This window comes from Thunnus maccoyii, chromosome 5 (genome assembly GCF_910596095.1).
Source record: "Thunnus maccoyii chromosome 5, fThuMac1.1, whole genome shotgun sequence".
Lineage (NCBI taxonomy): Eukaryota > Metazoa > Chordata > Actinopteri > Scombriformes > Scombridae > Thunnus > Thunnus maccoyii.
The window spans coordinates 27,856,526-27,872,386 of record NC_056537.1 but is presented as its reverse complement, the minus strand read 5'-3'; the positions used below and the strand labels follow the sequence as shown (position 1 = coordinate 27,872,386).

Here is a 15,861-nt window from a genome sequence, read left to right as displayed (position 1 = left end):
ATCAGTAATCGTATACACGTCTTCTGACCAATCATCGGCCTGTAAATATTTCCGTGGAGGCCTTCAAGCAGGAGCAGCGGTAGTGGAGTGTCGTGTGGACGAGTTATTAACGTTAATATTTATCCTTAATTTACTCCAATAATGCCGTATGCTAACCAGCCGACGGTGAAAATCACTGAACTGACAGACGAAAATGTGAAGTTTATGATTGAAAACACCGATTTGGCGTAAGTATCTGTTCAAAGAGTGAGTAACGTTAGCACAGAGCTGTAATCACCCTCCTGCTGCACCAAAACACTGTTAAGATGAGAGTTAATGTTAAATAAATGAACTAAGGAGGAATAAAATACCTACAGTTAGTTCTGTAGACTCTAGTTAGATACAACTAGCTAAGAGGTGAACAAGTGTTTCTGATATTTCAGAAGTTAAAACTATATAACATATAAATAAACCGCATTTATTATCGAAAGAGAGAAAGCAATGTTCCTTGTTAGTAAATACTAAACATCAATACAATACCTCAGTTCAAGAAAGTGCAGCTTTTCCTTGCTCGACATTTCTGAATCTTGTAAATTACTCTGGTTAACTGCTGACGGTCAAATTGGAGTTAAAGAAGGACTGAAAGTGGAGGCTGCATTGATATTAGCTAGTTGTATCAAAGTTATATTATAAATAGTTGCATGTTAAACATTAACGTCATGTCTTTCTGTGTGTTTCAGCGTTGCAAACTCCATACGTCGTGTCTTCATGTCAGAAGTTGCCACTATAGGTAAACTATCTTTTTAATTGGCCAAATGTATTTTTCACTGACTTTATGAGGGCTAAAGCTGCTTTTTCATTACATATAAACAACATCATACATATACTAGGCTATCACTGAGAAGCTGCTGGACTGCTTCTTTACATCACAGAGCTGTGGTGGGATTATTTTAGCTCCCTTTGTTCTTTTAGGATGTCTGAATGTGACTAGGTTTGAAGGAACTTACTCACAGGAAAGTACTGTGGTCGGTATAAGGTTTAGTTTGATGGAGCATGATGTCTTTTGGCAGCTAAAGATGACTGAACTGTTGTAAGAGCAAATTCTTGTTAGGTGTACTTTGTCATTTGACCGAAGGGTCGAGTGCAGGAACTGTCCAAAAAGCAAATAAAAAATACAAATACGTTTCATTTGTGGTGTTGGAGAGTTTCGTGACTGCATCAGCAACATGGGAATTATCCTCTTTATATCAGGAAGCCACAGAGCAATGGAGAATGTAGTCTGTGTAGCACTTTTTCCCCACACAGTAATACTCACAAAATCTCTAAATAACTAACTTGAACTTGCATTACTTTATTTACAGCGATCGACTGGATCCAGATAGATGCCAATTCATCAGTACTGCATGATGAGTTCATTGCACACAGAGTCGGTATGTATCTGCAACTCCAGAGAAATTTGTCGTATTGTTGAAGCATGACCAGAGAAGTCATGTAAACACTGATGTCTCTTGTGTTGACAGGTCTCATACCCCTCACCAGCGATGACATTGTGGACAAAATGCAGTATTCCAGGGTAAGTAAACAGTCGTATCAGTCATCAGTGATGTATCCCAGTTATATTTAAACTCTCCTGGCACTGAAACACAAGTTATACCACCCCACACTCTAAACTTGATCACTGTTTGTGATTAAGTAACTTCTTACAGTGTAATTATATACAGTATGGTTTTATAATAATTGGCTCTTAGTGTTTACAGTATGTTTGTATATCATTTTACTTGTGCATGTTTCCTATTTCGCATCCTCCTTTTTAATATTGTATTACGCTTTTTTTAAATTAAAAAATACACAAAAATGTCCTAAAGTTTAGAATTATAATTTCAAGTTTTTTGTCACGTTATAATTGTAATTGTTTCGTGGCATTTTCCTAATATCTTGAATCTGCATACACAGTTTTGTACAAAGCAACTGCTGCTACATTGCCACCACAATGAATTTCATACAGTCCGGTGTGATAGACATCAGCTTGACTCCTATTCTGTACAGATATTTGCTACTGGAAGAGAGTCTTCTAGATTTTTTTTAAAACCATACGTCCAAACTATACTATATAAATATGGTGTAGTTGGATATTATCCTCTATGTCCTTTTACAGTTTGTTAACTATGTTTGCTGGATGACAGACATCGTTTTTCCTCTGTCTCTGCCCCGTGTCTGATCCTTCTGCAGGACTGTACCTGTGATGATTTCTGTCCAGAGTGTTCTGTTGAGCTGACGTTGGATGTTCGTTGCACTGAGGACCAGACGCGCCATGTCACCTCACGTGACCTGTTGTCCAACAACCCCCGAGTCATCCCCGTGAGTCTTTTCTCCACTTGTTGAAGTTTTAAGTGGAAGCAAAAGAAAAAGCTGACAGTGTTTGAATTTGACTTTCCAGGTGACTTCTAGGAGTCGAGACAATGATCCCAATGACTACGTTGAACAAGATGGTAAGCTTGTAGCCGCCTCCGCTTATTGTCAAGTGTTTTTCCATCATGTTATTTCACATTAAAAAAATGTCTCTCTGTCACTGATACAACACAGACATTTTGTTGGTGAAGCTACGTAAAGGACAGGAACTGCGACTCAGAGCTTACGCCAAGAAAGGTTTTGGTAAGGAGCATGCCAAGTGGAACCCAACAGCGGGGGTGTCGTTTGAGTACGACCCAGACAACGCACTGCGGCACACAGTCTACCCACGACCTGAAGAATGGTGCGTTATTTGTTCTCAGCATGGGGGATAATTGTGTATTATAGAATCATTACCACAGAATTCCTCACACCCCCCCAAACACCTCGGTGTGTTTTATCTGAACTGACATCACTCTTATTTCCAGGCCAAAGAGTGAATACTCAGAGATTGAGGAAGATGAGGTTCAAGCTCCCTATGACCCCAATGGAAAACCAGAAAGGTGAGGAAAGAATCTAAATCATACCTGAGCACAGGTGGAGTGCATGTTGTAAGACAAATTAGCCAGCAGTGACAGCCAGAACTACGACGGGACTCATCTGTCACTTTTCTCCCCGCAGGTTCTTCTACAACGTGGAGTCTTGCGGCTCTCTGCGACCGGAGACCATCGTCATGTCGGCGCTGGCTGTCCTCAAGAAGAAGCTGAGCGACCTGCAGACACAACTGAGCCACGAGATCCAGAGCGACGTGCTCACCATCAACTGAGAGTGTCTCACTTACAGACCAGGACCTGCATTCACACAACTTTCTTCTGATCAGACGGCTGATCTAGGATCAGTGTTCAGGTTGCTCTTTGAGGAATCAGTTGGATCCTCCCTGGATACTGGTCTCAGATCTGTATGTATCTGTTATCAAAGGCTGATCAGTAATTCTTGAGCTGTGGGTAATTTGAACCAGTGAGTCCTCATTTGGCTTGAGAGTTGTAAAAATGAATATGTTAAGTGTCTTATTTTTAGAAATCAAGTCATTATTATTATCAGACCTCCAAGTAAAAAGTTTACACATTTTCTCTTATCTGGATGTGTATTCTTGAAATTATTCCAGCACCAGCAGTGACTGTAACAGAAGTTGTGTGTGTGATGCAAGGTCAGTGTCTGAAAGCTCTCAGAATGATGCAAATAAAGTTTTGTTGTTGTCAATGTAACATTTAAACTAGATAATTATTTTGTCAAATGTCACTTTTTAAATAAATCTGTTTCAAAAAACTTGGTAATCTCTTATTATTTCCTTATTGTAATTATCAGAAAGTTCAAGATCATTTATATGCACAGAGTATAATACTAAATATAAAAATACAAAATAGTACAGCTCAGCAAAATAAACTCAGGCTTTCGTAAAAACTAACCTGCAAATATGAAGAAGATGAAAACAAGTGCAGTAGAAGGTAACAAGTTATTCAGATTAATTTATTGGCCAAAAGTCTTAATTTGTGAAAGTTTGTTATTGTACATTTTATAATCATGGATCTCTGCCAGCACTCTAACCTGCCTACAGTGTCATGTCTCTGGACTCTATTAATGGACCTTCATCCATAGTGGGGATGTGTCAAGTCAGAGACAGTATACCAGGGCCAAAGTGACATGTTCACATTAAAAGCCTGAATCTGACCACAGCTGTAGTTTAAAATCTTTTTTTTTTGTCTGATCAACACTGTTGTGAATTGCTGGTAGTCTATCAAGTTGTTCTTAACTTTCAAAATCAACCCCTGCATCAAATATGATTTAGCCGAAAGACATTAATTCGATAAAGACAATTGAACATGCTACAATAATGGATAACATTAAATGGTACACAGATGGTGCTGCTGATTCTCACATTTCTTCAGAAAAACTTTCATTTCCGCTGGATTTTCTTCAAGGAGGCTTTTATTTTGAATGTTTTTACAAGGAGCGGGTTTGCAGTGCGACATTGACCCGCACTGACCGCATCACATCTGCATCACATCTGCATCACATCCCGCGTCAGTCACAGCTCACATACATGTGTGTGCGCAGACATGCGGACAGAGAGCCGGATATTTCACACAGGATGACAGGTAAACTGCTGTCTGCTGTTACAGAAGGTCACGCCGAGCCGCATTCAAATTGAATGCAATTTAAAATGTCTGTTATTATCTGCAAATATAACATGAAATATAATAGTAAACAATATATAGTCTGAATCAGTAGGACCTGATATTTAATTCGACACATGTGTTATCTAATGGGCAGCACTAAAAACTCCAGTTTTTATTATTCTGATCGATGTTGAACATACCTCCCTCCTCTGTGATAACAGACGTACCGCTTCTAAAAGGTGATTTTAAATGAGATAAAGAGCATATATTGGGATAGCATGCATGCCGAATTTACCCAATACAACTAGATGCTCAGATAAAGTCTCAAGTTTTCTCTTATCAGATGTGTAGCTCCATAGATAAGTGTGACTACATGAAAATGATAATTTACTAAAAGAGTTTGGTTAGAATTACTCTCCATGTCAGAGGACATGAGGCAGCCAACAATATGTGGGTTTGAATGATCACCTGATCTGCTCCTGATCCTGTCAAGGAGGAGGATGGTTAGTGCTTTATAAATATACAAATTCTGACAATTTTTAATATTTTTAAAATGTTTTTTTCATTTCTCTGGAGTTCTATCAGCTTATTTAGCTATCAGGCACATTAACCAAATATGAAATCAGATATTTATTTAAAATGTTGTCAAGAAAACAAACAGCCTCATGCTTCATCTACTATTCCATCTGAATCTGTGTGATCTGCTCAGGAACTGATGTTGACATACTGTTTGATATTGGCATGTAAAGTAAAATAAGTCATTTTCTCTTGTTCTTAAAGTGGACTGAACCATCTCTGAACTTCCTAAGTTTACCCCTGTGGATGAGACCTTAGACTCAGAGATGACTGTGATGAGGAAGAGGTTCTCCTCTGTCTGCTCCTCTTCCTCGGCTGAAGAGGACAGTGCAAATCTCTATGACAGTGCTTCCATTTCTGCCACTGATCCACTCAGTGAGCAAGAACATCCCTATGCATCCCTGCTCTGGTAAGCACTCTCTGCTCTCTCCGTCTTTATTCATAAGAGTCAACTGACAGATTATGTCGTCAAATTTCAAAAGCAATGTCAGAAAGCATCATTTCAAAGATGGCAGCAAGAGTTAACAGATGTCTTTAAAATCACAACCCTAAAATGATGTAATAAGATGCAGGTACTGTTCACCCTGAGGCAAACGTTCATTCTTTGTGTCTAGATCTCAAAGTTTTGACTGAAAGTGATTAAAGATGTTGTCATGCACATCAGAGTTTGCAAGATGGCATTTAATTGAATATTGGCGGTGGAAAAGGAGTCAACACGCAACAATGATTTTTTTGTCCAGTTACCATCGTGTCCAAGACTCTTTGCTGAGCTCCAACAGCAGCTTCACAGGCTACAGAGGCATCCTCAACTGGATCATCATTCTCCTGGTCAGCAAGCTTCTCATCTCACCTCACAGCAGACATGACTTTACTGCTGGCTTTTATTATTTAACCTCGAACTGACTGGCTGGTGTTTCACTGTATGTACTCCATGTGTCATTCTGACCTTTAGGTCCTGACTCACGCTCACTTGTTCTTGGAGAATTTCATACAGTGAGTATAAATAGATGTATTCATACATATAAACATTCTCTAGACAATAACCCTTATCTACTGTACAATATTTTCACGTAGGATTTCACTTCTTTTTCTTGTTCTTTACTCAGAATATACTGTAAATTTCTCAAACATGTCTGTACATGTTCAAGCCCTTGTTCAGCCCTTGGAACAACTTTAGCAACAAACAGACGGCCTTTTGTGGGCATGCTTGAACAATATGATGTCAGTTTCATGGGGAAATAGAGGTAACTTTGCAATCAGAGTGTTAACAGCAGGCTGATGCCCTGGCTTTTGACTTGAAGGCATACATACATACATACATATGTTAACCTCAAGTTTTTGAACTTTGACCATGTTTAACATAGACGTTCAATATCACAACAGTATATAAATGACAGAAAATCAACAAAAGCATGTTATGTCCCCTTTAAAGATGATCATGTTATGATGTGGACGTGAGTAAAAACTGCACCCAAAAGTTTAAGACACATACTGTATTTATAATTTGACTTTAAGTGTGAAAGTTCATTCTTGAACTTGTTAACAGCATTTTAACAAAAAAAAATACCTCAAGATCCACTTACTACCTTTTTCCAACTGGATCTCATGCCCTTCATCAGTCAGTTTTACTCACTGTAAAAATCCAACTATGTAACATCATCTGAAGACTGTAAGATACAATTGAAAGAAAATATTCAACCCCATTAATTTTTTCCATATATATACATATGTAGTTTAAACAAGACTTTTCTTTTGTTTTGAACAGACATGGCTTTTTGATAGATGTCAAAAAGGTCTTGGAACATCTCATTGAGGACGACTGCAACTGGCCATCTGTCAACCTCATACTTGGTGAGAAACTCTTTTAGGACTGAAGTGCAACCATAGTTGCAACCACAATAAGATAATAGAAAATTCAGATCAGATTGATCAGATCAAGACTGTCGGCAGTCAAGTTGCATTGTGGGTAATGTTGGTGCTGGGTTTTGACAAGGAAGAAGAACATGTGGAATAAGAAAGCTGATAACTCTGGTTCTGCTGAATCTATTTTGATACTTAAAAAAAAAAAACTGTCCATCATGAGTCCAACAATGTTATAGGAGAACAATGTTAAATCAGGGTTTTTTTTTAATGAGCTCTGATACAAGACTTAGCTACTCAGACAGCAAATAGTAGAATAACACACTTTGCCTCATGCTGAGAATGAACAAAACATGTTTATTTGTTCCAGCTGCCAACATGTTCGCTCTGACAGCTTTGCTCCTGGAGAAGTCTCAGGAAAAGGTGAGACTGGTGCTCTTTTCTCTCTAATTTTGGATTCATTTAAACTATATCAGGTTTTATTATTGAACAGTTCTGAAAAGCCCTCTGAAAAACATACCAGCTGTATTGGTATCCTATCAACATCTAACATCTTCAAATAATTGTCGATGAAAGGTCTACACTTCTGCTCTACCCATTTCTATCAGGGTATGTTGTCCCCCACCAGTTGTCATCATTTACACCTCGGAAATTTGGGGTTGCTCTTGCTATTTCCTGCTGCAGTCATTGTACATGAGCCTACAATATCAACAGGTAACAAGTCCATACATGCATCATTTTTACATTATATTTACACATATGATGCAATCATTAAAATGTATTTTGTCCACCAGGTGGTGCGTTCTTCTCTCTCTGGTTCTACACTTTTCTGGGAATGAAACTTTATTCATACCAGGAAACTAATCGCTGGTACCGACAGGCTCACTTAACTGATGCAGGTATTTCTCCAACACAAGAAGATGCACTGATTCAATTTCATAACAAAAACATAAACTAATCTAACAACTACTGCTTTTTATATCTGTGTATTTTCAGAGAAAGACAAGAAGGTATCTGTCACACAAAAAGCCCACAATGAGCATCTTTCTTTCCAAGGTGAAAATGCTTCTCATTCAGAAGATGATAATTGATTTCTCTACAGTAGCTTATGATGATACATTTTGTCCTTTGTGACTCTGTCTTTGATTTCTCAGATCTGTATTATTTCCTCCTTGCCCCCACTCTGTGCTACCAGAGAGACTTCCCCAGTACTCCTAAGGTTCGCATCAATAAGCTCCTGCACAGGTTGCTGGAAATGGTGAGCTGAACAGTGGCACCATTATCACTGAGGCACGTTTAGGCAGAGGGAAAGGAAGATGTTAGTGCTTATCTGCTCCAGCAGGACTGAGAATTTACACAAAATGAATGTGGATATATTACTGACTAGAGACAACAAAAGAATCAATAAACACAGTACAACAAATAATTTAGAGAACCAGGACTGACAAATAAGGACCTCTTTGGACATCTTTTAATCCCACATTACAATAATGTGGCTAGTATATTAAGTACAAAACTCACAGACAATTATCCTTTAGGCTAAAAGGGTGTTCACAAATGATTTATGGTGTTAAAACAAGAGTCTACAGCCGGTTGTGCTTTGAGCAAAATGCTAATGTCGGCATGCTAATATGCTCACAGTTGATAATGCTAATATGCGGATGTTAAAGCAGGTAGTGTTGACCATGTTCACCATCTTAGTTCAGCATGTTAACATGCAGGCATTTGTTAATTAGCATAAAACTTCAAGTACAGCTGAGGCTGAAGTCATTAGTCATTAGTAATTAGTTGACTAATAGACTAATGACATTGACTAATAGTCATTAGTCAATGTCATTAGTTTTGCAGGTATTTGACCATAAAACAAAATATTGGGCAAACTGTATTGTTGACCTGATGATGGTGGTAGATGAAACGTCAGGAGATCACTAAAGTCAGTAGGGTATATCTCCTGGGGACCATGAATGAATTATGTTATGAATGAATAAGATATTTAAGGCTGGAAACACTGCAGCTTATTAATTGTGGCATTTTCTACCTTCAGGTGATCGTTATCCAGATTATGGTTGGAATTGTGCAGCAGGTACAGTAACTGTGTCATATAGTATGTTTTCCTTGTCATGTAACTATAAGAATATACTTGAATGTTTATCATGTATAGTATAATAAGTTTACTATGTCATGATGTTGTACACAATATTGTAGATGGTCTCAGTGTAGTGTCTCATAACACAGTAAGTCATGTATGAATGATATGTTAGTGTTACTGTCGTGTACTGTATAAGACTGTAGAATGCAGTATGATATGCTGTACGGATTAAGCTGGTATAAACCTCGATAAACACAGGTAGAAAAACCTTGTTGCTTTATAATGCAGCTTTTTTAATGCAAAACCATCACATCACATGTTTTAATGAATTGTAATAGCACCTGTCGTTGTTGAACACTAGCAAAGTAAACATTACAGTCTTTTTATTTTTAACATAAGCAAGTATTCAAATTTTACTGTCCAGTCCAGTACTGTAGCACATACTGTCCCCAGCTATCTTCAGAATATGGACAGAAAAACTCAAGTATCATGTTTTGACTTTTCAAACAATGAATGATGAAAAATATCCACTATGAGAAGACACTATTACACTGTGTTACAGGGGTTAGTGGTAGAGAAGCTAATATAAAGGAGGAAGTAGACTTAACTCTGCTGTGGTACAGAGTTGTACAGTGTACCATGCTGTATTAAGTGATAATCCACAATGAGCTGAATGGGTACTAAAAACAGTGAATGACCAGCCCGTTCTCACTCCCAACTCGTCTAATACTGAAGCTTGGTCAGGACCCTGTGACGTCACTTTTTAACGCACTGGGTACCCCTTAAGCATCATTTTTCAACATGCAGGGTAGTCCAAAATAGACGCCATGAGACTGATGATGTCTATATAAGGTGACAAATTTCAGCCTGGTCGCCAGAATAAAACATTGGCATTGGACGTTTCTGCAATACATATCATATCAACATTTCTGAAGTGACATACTTCACATGACATCTATATAAGCTGACTGACTTTCTTATTAGGAGGTGGAGGGGTCGGTGATTGGCTTGCAACGTTGTTAGCAGAAAGTTGGAAATCAGCAGAGAGCACAGTTTGAGACTACCTCGCCATTTTTATTTTATTTTTTATTTTAACCCAAACCATGATCTTTTCCTAACCCTAACCAAGTGGTTTTTGTGCCTAAACCTAACCAGACCTTAACCACCACATTGTCACACCATAAAATATAATTATTTTTTAACAGTAACTGCCGTGATACTGCACATTAAAAAGTGACGTCACGGGGTCCTGACCAAGCTTCAGTATGTGACAAGTTGGGAGTGAGAACGTGTTGGAATGACAAATGCTTTCTGCCTCCTCACAGCCTCACACCTCATTATTATTATTATGTACCATGACCAGCTGTCAGAATCCAAATGTCATGTACATGATAATCATTATGCAAACTGTAATAGTATTCTATGCCTATAATGGTAACGTTTTATTATGTTTTTCTCCTTTGACTTACTGTGTATTGAAAGGTGTCAATGCACTGAGTCTTTTTGTTTCTTCGCAGTGGATTGAGCCAATCTTCCAGAGGTCAGAAAACTCCTTCTCTGTGAGTGAAATAAAATCCCTCTTAATTTTGATTATTAAAACATCCACAGTTTCCACCCTGTGGAATTCACTTATTTTTTTATTATTATGCACAGAGTATGGACATCACTACGAGAGTGGAGCACCTGGTGGGACTGGTGGTGAGCAATTTCTATTTATTTTAACATTAAATTCAATTGGCTTTAAATAAGTCACTTTGGATTGCCCAGAACTGTAAAGCACTGTGAATAAAGTATTCCCAGGTGGTGGTGATGAGGGTAAAGAGAGGGAGGTGGGGGATGCTTGGGCATGGTAATCAGAGCAGAGATAGCAGTTAACAGAGATTTCTGTTAAATGTGTAGTCTATTGCTATTGCTAACAAGTATTTACTTATCAGGCACCAACTCATTTCCTCTGGCTACTCTTCTTCTTCTTGAGTCACTCCTTCCTGAACATCTGTGCAGAGCTGCTGCGCTTTGGTGATCGGCATTTTTACGGAGACTGGTGGTCAGTGCACAAAACATTTTTCTGTTCATTGTATTGCTGTATGTGCAGGACTCCCTGACTTCAGTTCATCTGTCATTCACAGGAACGCAACAACACTGGTCATTTTCTGGAAGAACTGGAATATTCCCTTTCAGAAGTGGTGTCACAGGTATTTAGCCTTAACAAGATTGAATAACCTTGAGATGTCATGTGCTAAATGACCTACCTTTTGCTCTCTCCTTTCTCATGTGTCTTTGCTCCTGATGTTCTCACCTGAATGAAGACACGTATACACACGGTTGGTGGAAAAGAACATATCCCCGTCACGAGCAGAGTTACTGGTCTTCCTGATGTCTGCAGCTCTTTGTGAGGTACAATAATGACACTGGATAAAGTAAAGTTTAGTCATTATATAATAAAAATCTATAATTACTTGTGTTTTTATGTTGAATACCAGTACTGTACCTGTATTTTTGTATTAAAGCTTGATAGCCAAGATGTGCTGATGTGGAGAGCAACTGTGGTCATTTTCATTATAAAAACACTACCATTAACCCGACTATTGAGATTATTAGGTGGTTTAGCAGCTCTTTAATGCACCAGTAATCAATACTTACTGTATTAACATTCAAATTACTATGTGTAATGTGAGATGTGTCACTTGTAGTGAGAATTATCACCCAACTCTGCAGTTTCCCTGAGCTCTAATGAGATTTTGGCCTCTTTTAGCTAATTGTTTTGCTTTTACAGCAAGTTCAACTCAGATAAACTCCTGTTTTCCTGTTTTCACAAAATATATATAAGAGTGAATATTAGATCACATTCGTCAGGTGGACAGAATCAAAACTCTGAATGCTAATGTTACTCTCTGTCTGCTGGGCGTGTAAATAGGAAATTGTTTAACACGTTTGCTATAAAACTTGAACACTATAAAGGTAATAATACATCATATATTGTGTTTTCAACATGTTAAGGAGCTCCTCTGCCCAGCTTGAAAGAACTTACCTCACAACATTACTCACACCTCCACATGTAAATTTCAAGGGTTAGTTTCCAGAAAGAATCTTAGTTACACACAGACAGCACAGAGGCTTTAAATTTCTATCCTTTGACATGTAACCAAAATATTGTTATTGTTATGTAATCAGCCTAATAAGAGGCTAACAGTGCAGTAATAACTTGTAGTGATGTTTTTGTCCTCTTCTACACAGTATATGATTGCACTGCCTCTGCATAGCTGTCGTCTGTGGATCTTTCTCATGATGGTATTCGAGGTGAGAATATTACACGTTACACAGTATTTCAAACACATTCATCTGGAAAAAAGTGACTTAAAAGAAAACTACATTTTATTACAACCTGGGCTTTGTTTTTATAACTCCGGCCATCCATTCTGTTTGTTATGATACTACTGTACTCACCAAAGTAATATCTGAGCTCTGGAAACATGGCGAGAGTGCTAGAAAGAGCTGCTATAGGGCAAGAAACATGAGCAGTCAGAGTGGCAGACAGGTTGTAATCAAGCCAACTGAAACATGCAAACATTGCTGAGTCCTCTGATGCCCAAGTAAACTCTGTCCCAGCTCTTCTACCACAGGTGATCATCATCTAATTAACCATAACAGAAAAATGTATATTTCAACAATTCAGCACATTGTGAAAATATAATTTGCAAGTAACACAAAAATGACTCTAAGAAGTAATGAACTGTACCTGCTGAGCTGTATGAACAGACCCCCAGAACACACATTATCATCAGTGATATGTAATTATTTTGCTGTCATGACAAACAAAGTCACTTAAACACTTAAAGTCCCTCTCCTGTCAACAATGTGCTTTTCTGTTTCTCTGACTTGTCACTATCATGTTTGAGCTTCACTGTGCAGAATAATGTATGTGCAGAGTTTGACACTGGAAGGCTGTTTTCTCGTTCATCTGCTGAAAGTGGAAAGTTTCTCTGTCACTGAAAATCTGAGTATAAGGGGGCGGGCCTACAAGCATGATTTGTGACATCATAAGTAGTTTGGAGTCAATCCTGGTCCAATATTCAACTTACAAAAGTGTGATGTAGAAATTTGAAGCCTCCAGTGCACAAACACTGAGAATTGACTTTACAGTGAAGTAGGAGACATCTTGTGTCCTTATGTTAAACTTTTTAAATGAACAATATTTACATATTCTGGCATTTTTAATGAAAGAGAGGGAATAGAGCTTTTTCTGTGTCGGCTGCTTCTAGCTACTGGTGGCAGTTTTCCTCGGAGGCTATTTCCAGGGAAACTATGGTAATGGCTTAGTGTGGCTATGCCTTCTGCTGGGCCCTCCTCTGGCTGTGACCACCTACTTCCACGATCACTACATCAGCTGTCATCACCACCATTATCATCATCCTCAGACTTCCTCCTCACCACTGACATCAGACCACCGTCTTCCCGGCAAAGTCTTCCTGCAGCCTCACTGATCTTGAAGAACTGTTGTACTGTATTTATCAGTGGAGCGAAAGGATATGACTGTGATCTAAGGCTCTAGTTGTGCTACTAATGCCGTGAGATAGTGGCTTCCTATGATACTTCCACGTCTGACAAATGTTTATGCAATAAACAACTGATGTAGTCTAAATATGCCAGATGTTTGCTGAATGTGACTGAAAAATGAATTACAAAATGGGTTTGTTAGTCAGTAAATGTGTCTGTGATCATTCCTGTTTATAATGAAGTGAAACAGAAGATGGATAAGGTTGCAGCTTACATACTGCTGTGTCAGCATGTGGTTAAAGAGCCATAGTTCATCTGAGTTTACTGTAAGTAAACAGTCCAACCAAGAAATACAGGGAATGATTGTACCTTGTGGATTCAATGAGTCCAAGTCTGGAATGATTTAAATCCACAATGTCATTTTTTCATTTTATGCTATTTTATGTTATTGCATAATCATGTAGAGCTATACCACTGAAATTTGTGCACTTTGTTAAACAGGATTATTAAACCACTGTCAAAAAGTCGTGATTGCTGTTATCAGTCTGTGGAGCCATTTCTGAGCAAACTAACATGCCCAAGAACACGAAGCACCGTGATTACAAAGTAAATGCAAAGACCCAAGTGGATGCAAATTCACCCCTGGTGGTGCAAACTGACATTAATACACATCTGTGTGAGTTGAAAAAATTGAGAAAAATCCACACATATCACGTGAGAAAGAATTTGCACCTTTAGTAATGAAGGAACGTGTCACCCAGTGCAACAGTGTGGCTCACTGACATATTTTTGATAGTTTTTGGACAACAATGGAGGTCTATGTCACAGAGGAATAAGATATATCAGGCTTTGGATACACACACAATACTTTTGTGGATCAGTTTATTGTTGGTTTGGCTCTGCACATGGGATTTGTTGACAATAGGAAAAATAGAGAAAATTGCCTGCCTGGAATATACTCCCAACCAGACATGTACACAGACAGCTGCAGACACCACAGACATGTAGTAATTCTGTTTATACTACTTTCTGGAGTCTGCTTGGAAGATGCGTCCCACGCATGTACAGTAGATCAGTGTCTATTGATTGTAGCATAGTGGCTGCACAAGAAATTGGAGGTACGTGGATTTCCACACAGAGCCTACACCTACACCCTGATGATGAAATTTCAACTCGTGAAGCCTAACAGACCCTCATGTGCTTGCAGATGTGGAAAGTATAACACTGACTTTATATTCAAAGTACTGAGATGACCTTATGAAGTACCAATAGTCAGTAGCCTATCTGCCTTGTCATGGAATATATACATTGAAATGACTCACTAATTACATGGCAGATTTATAGCTGCTCTAATCAATATTTTTATGTAAACAATGGATGAAAAGACTATGTGGTTTTCTTCAGCAAGCAACTATTTTCAGTGAAAAAGCTCTTTTAAACTGATTGTATATGCTCCTCATCCTGCACCAAGCGGCTGAGAAAAGACAACATAGTGGAACAGCTTAAGAGCTAGGTGTTAGCCAGAGCTAAATAGAAGAGTGAATACTGGATTCACATTCATCAGGTGGACACAAACACAACAACAAATCAATGCTAATGTTGAATGTATGATGGATATTTGAACTAAATACCCAAACAAATACACCCCTCCCTTCGTGCTCCTTCAGAAGCTCCGCCCCCAAATTCATGGGCATGCATTGCCATGGCAACGACCAAAAGAGAAATATGGCACCTCTGTTCCTCTCACACTTTATCACGGGCAGAAAAAAATATGGTCTTGTGACAAAAAGTGTATTGGATTAGAATCACTGGCTCGACCTTTAATAAAAAGAAGTCAATGTTGTGTTGTCTGTCAGCTTGTTCTGCTGCCCCCAAGTGGTCAAAAAAAAACAATGAATGCAGCTTTAAGTTGTGGAAAATTTTGAGACATTCTTGAGTCATTCTTTTATCTCAACAAAAAAGAGCTACAGCTGCATATTGTTGCACATCAGAGGTATGAGACATTATCCAAATAGTACCTCATGTTGTTTATGGGGGAGCTCGCACAGAGAGAACAAGAACTGATGGCTACATAACACACATCAATGAGGCTGACAAACAAATGTGACTGTTTACAGACACACAGAACTTTTTATGTTACTGGAGGAGATTAAAATAAATGATGTCACTTTTTTCCTCATTGTGAATTTTCGCCCTAGATGGTACAAGTAGCTGGTTCAGATTATTGTGCAGATTCACTGGAGTGTTAATGTGATGTCAACCCCACAAGTCTCTGGATGCACTCAGGCTCTCCACAAT

General features: G+C 38.5%; 2 protein-coding genes across 3 annotated transcripts; both read left to right on the top strand.

Moving 5' to 3' along the window:
* The first annotated feature begins 36 nt into the window (after positions 1–36).
* polr2c (RNA polymerase II subunit C) lies at positions 37–3,676 on the top strand. The gene is made up of 9 exons (XM_042411997.1): positions 37–227; positions 720–769; positions 1,341–1,409; positions 1,500–1,552; positions 2,209–2,337; positions 2,417–2,468; positions 2,563–2,731; positions 2,856–2,930; positions 3,049–3,676. Exons 1-9 carry the CDS (start codon positions 142–144, stop codon positions 3,191–3,193), a joined length of 828 nt encoding a protein of 275 aa, XP_042267931.1. The 5' UTR covers positions 37–141; the 3' UTR covers positions 3,194–3,676.
* Positions 3,677–4,384: 708 nt separating this feature from the next.
* LOC121897617 (diacylglycerol O-acyltransferase 1-like) lies at positions 4,385–14,072 on the top strand. 2 transcript variants are annotated; one of them, XM_042412234.1, is made up of 18 exons: positions 4,385–4,523; positions 5,325–5,529; positions 5,861–5,948; positions 6,073–6,113; positions 6,886–6,971; positions 7,351–7,403; positions 7,589–7,694; positions 7,775–7,879; positions 7,977–8,036; positions 8,135–8,238; positions 9,025–9,063; positions 10,587–10,628; positions 10,723–10,767; positions 11,004–11,113; positions 11,196–11,261; positions 11,376–11,463; positions 12,304–12,366; positions 13,329–14,072. In XM_042412234.1, exons 2-18 carry the CDS (start codon positions 5,387–5,389, stop codon positions 13,548–13,550), a joined length of 1,461 nt encoding a protein of 486 aa, XP_042268168.1. In that variant the 5' UTR covers positions 4,385–4,523; positions 5,325–5,386; the 3' UTR covers positions 13,551–14,072. The 2 variants fall into 2 exon arrangements, with proteins under 2 accessions (XP_042268168.1, XP_042268169.1); XM_042412235.1 differs by lacking the exon at positions 4,385–4,523 and adding an exon at positions 4,978–5,047.
* The last annotated feature ends 1,789 nt before the right edge of the window (positions 14,073–15,861 follow it).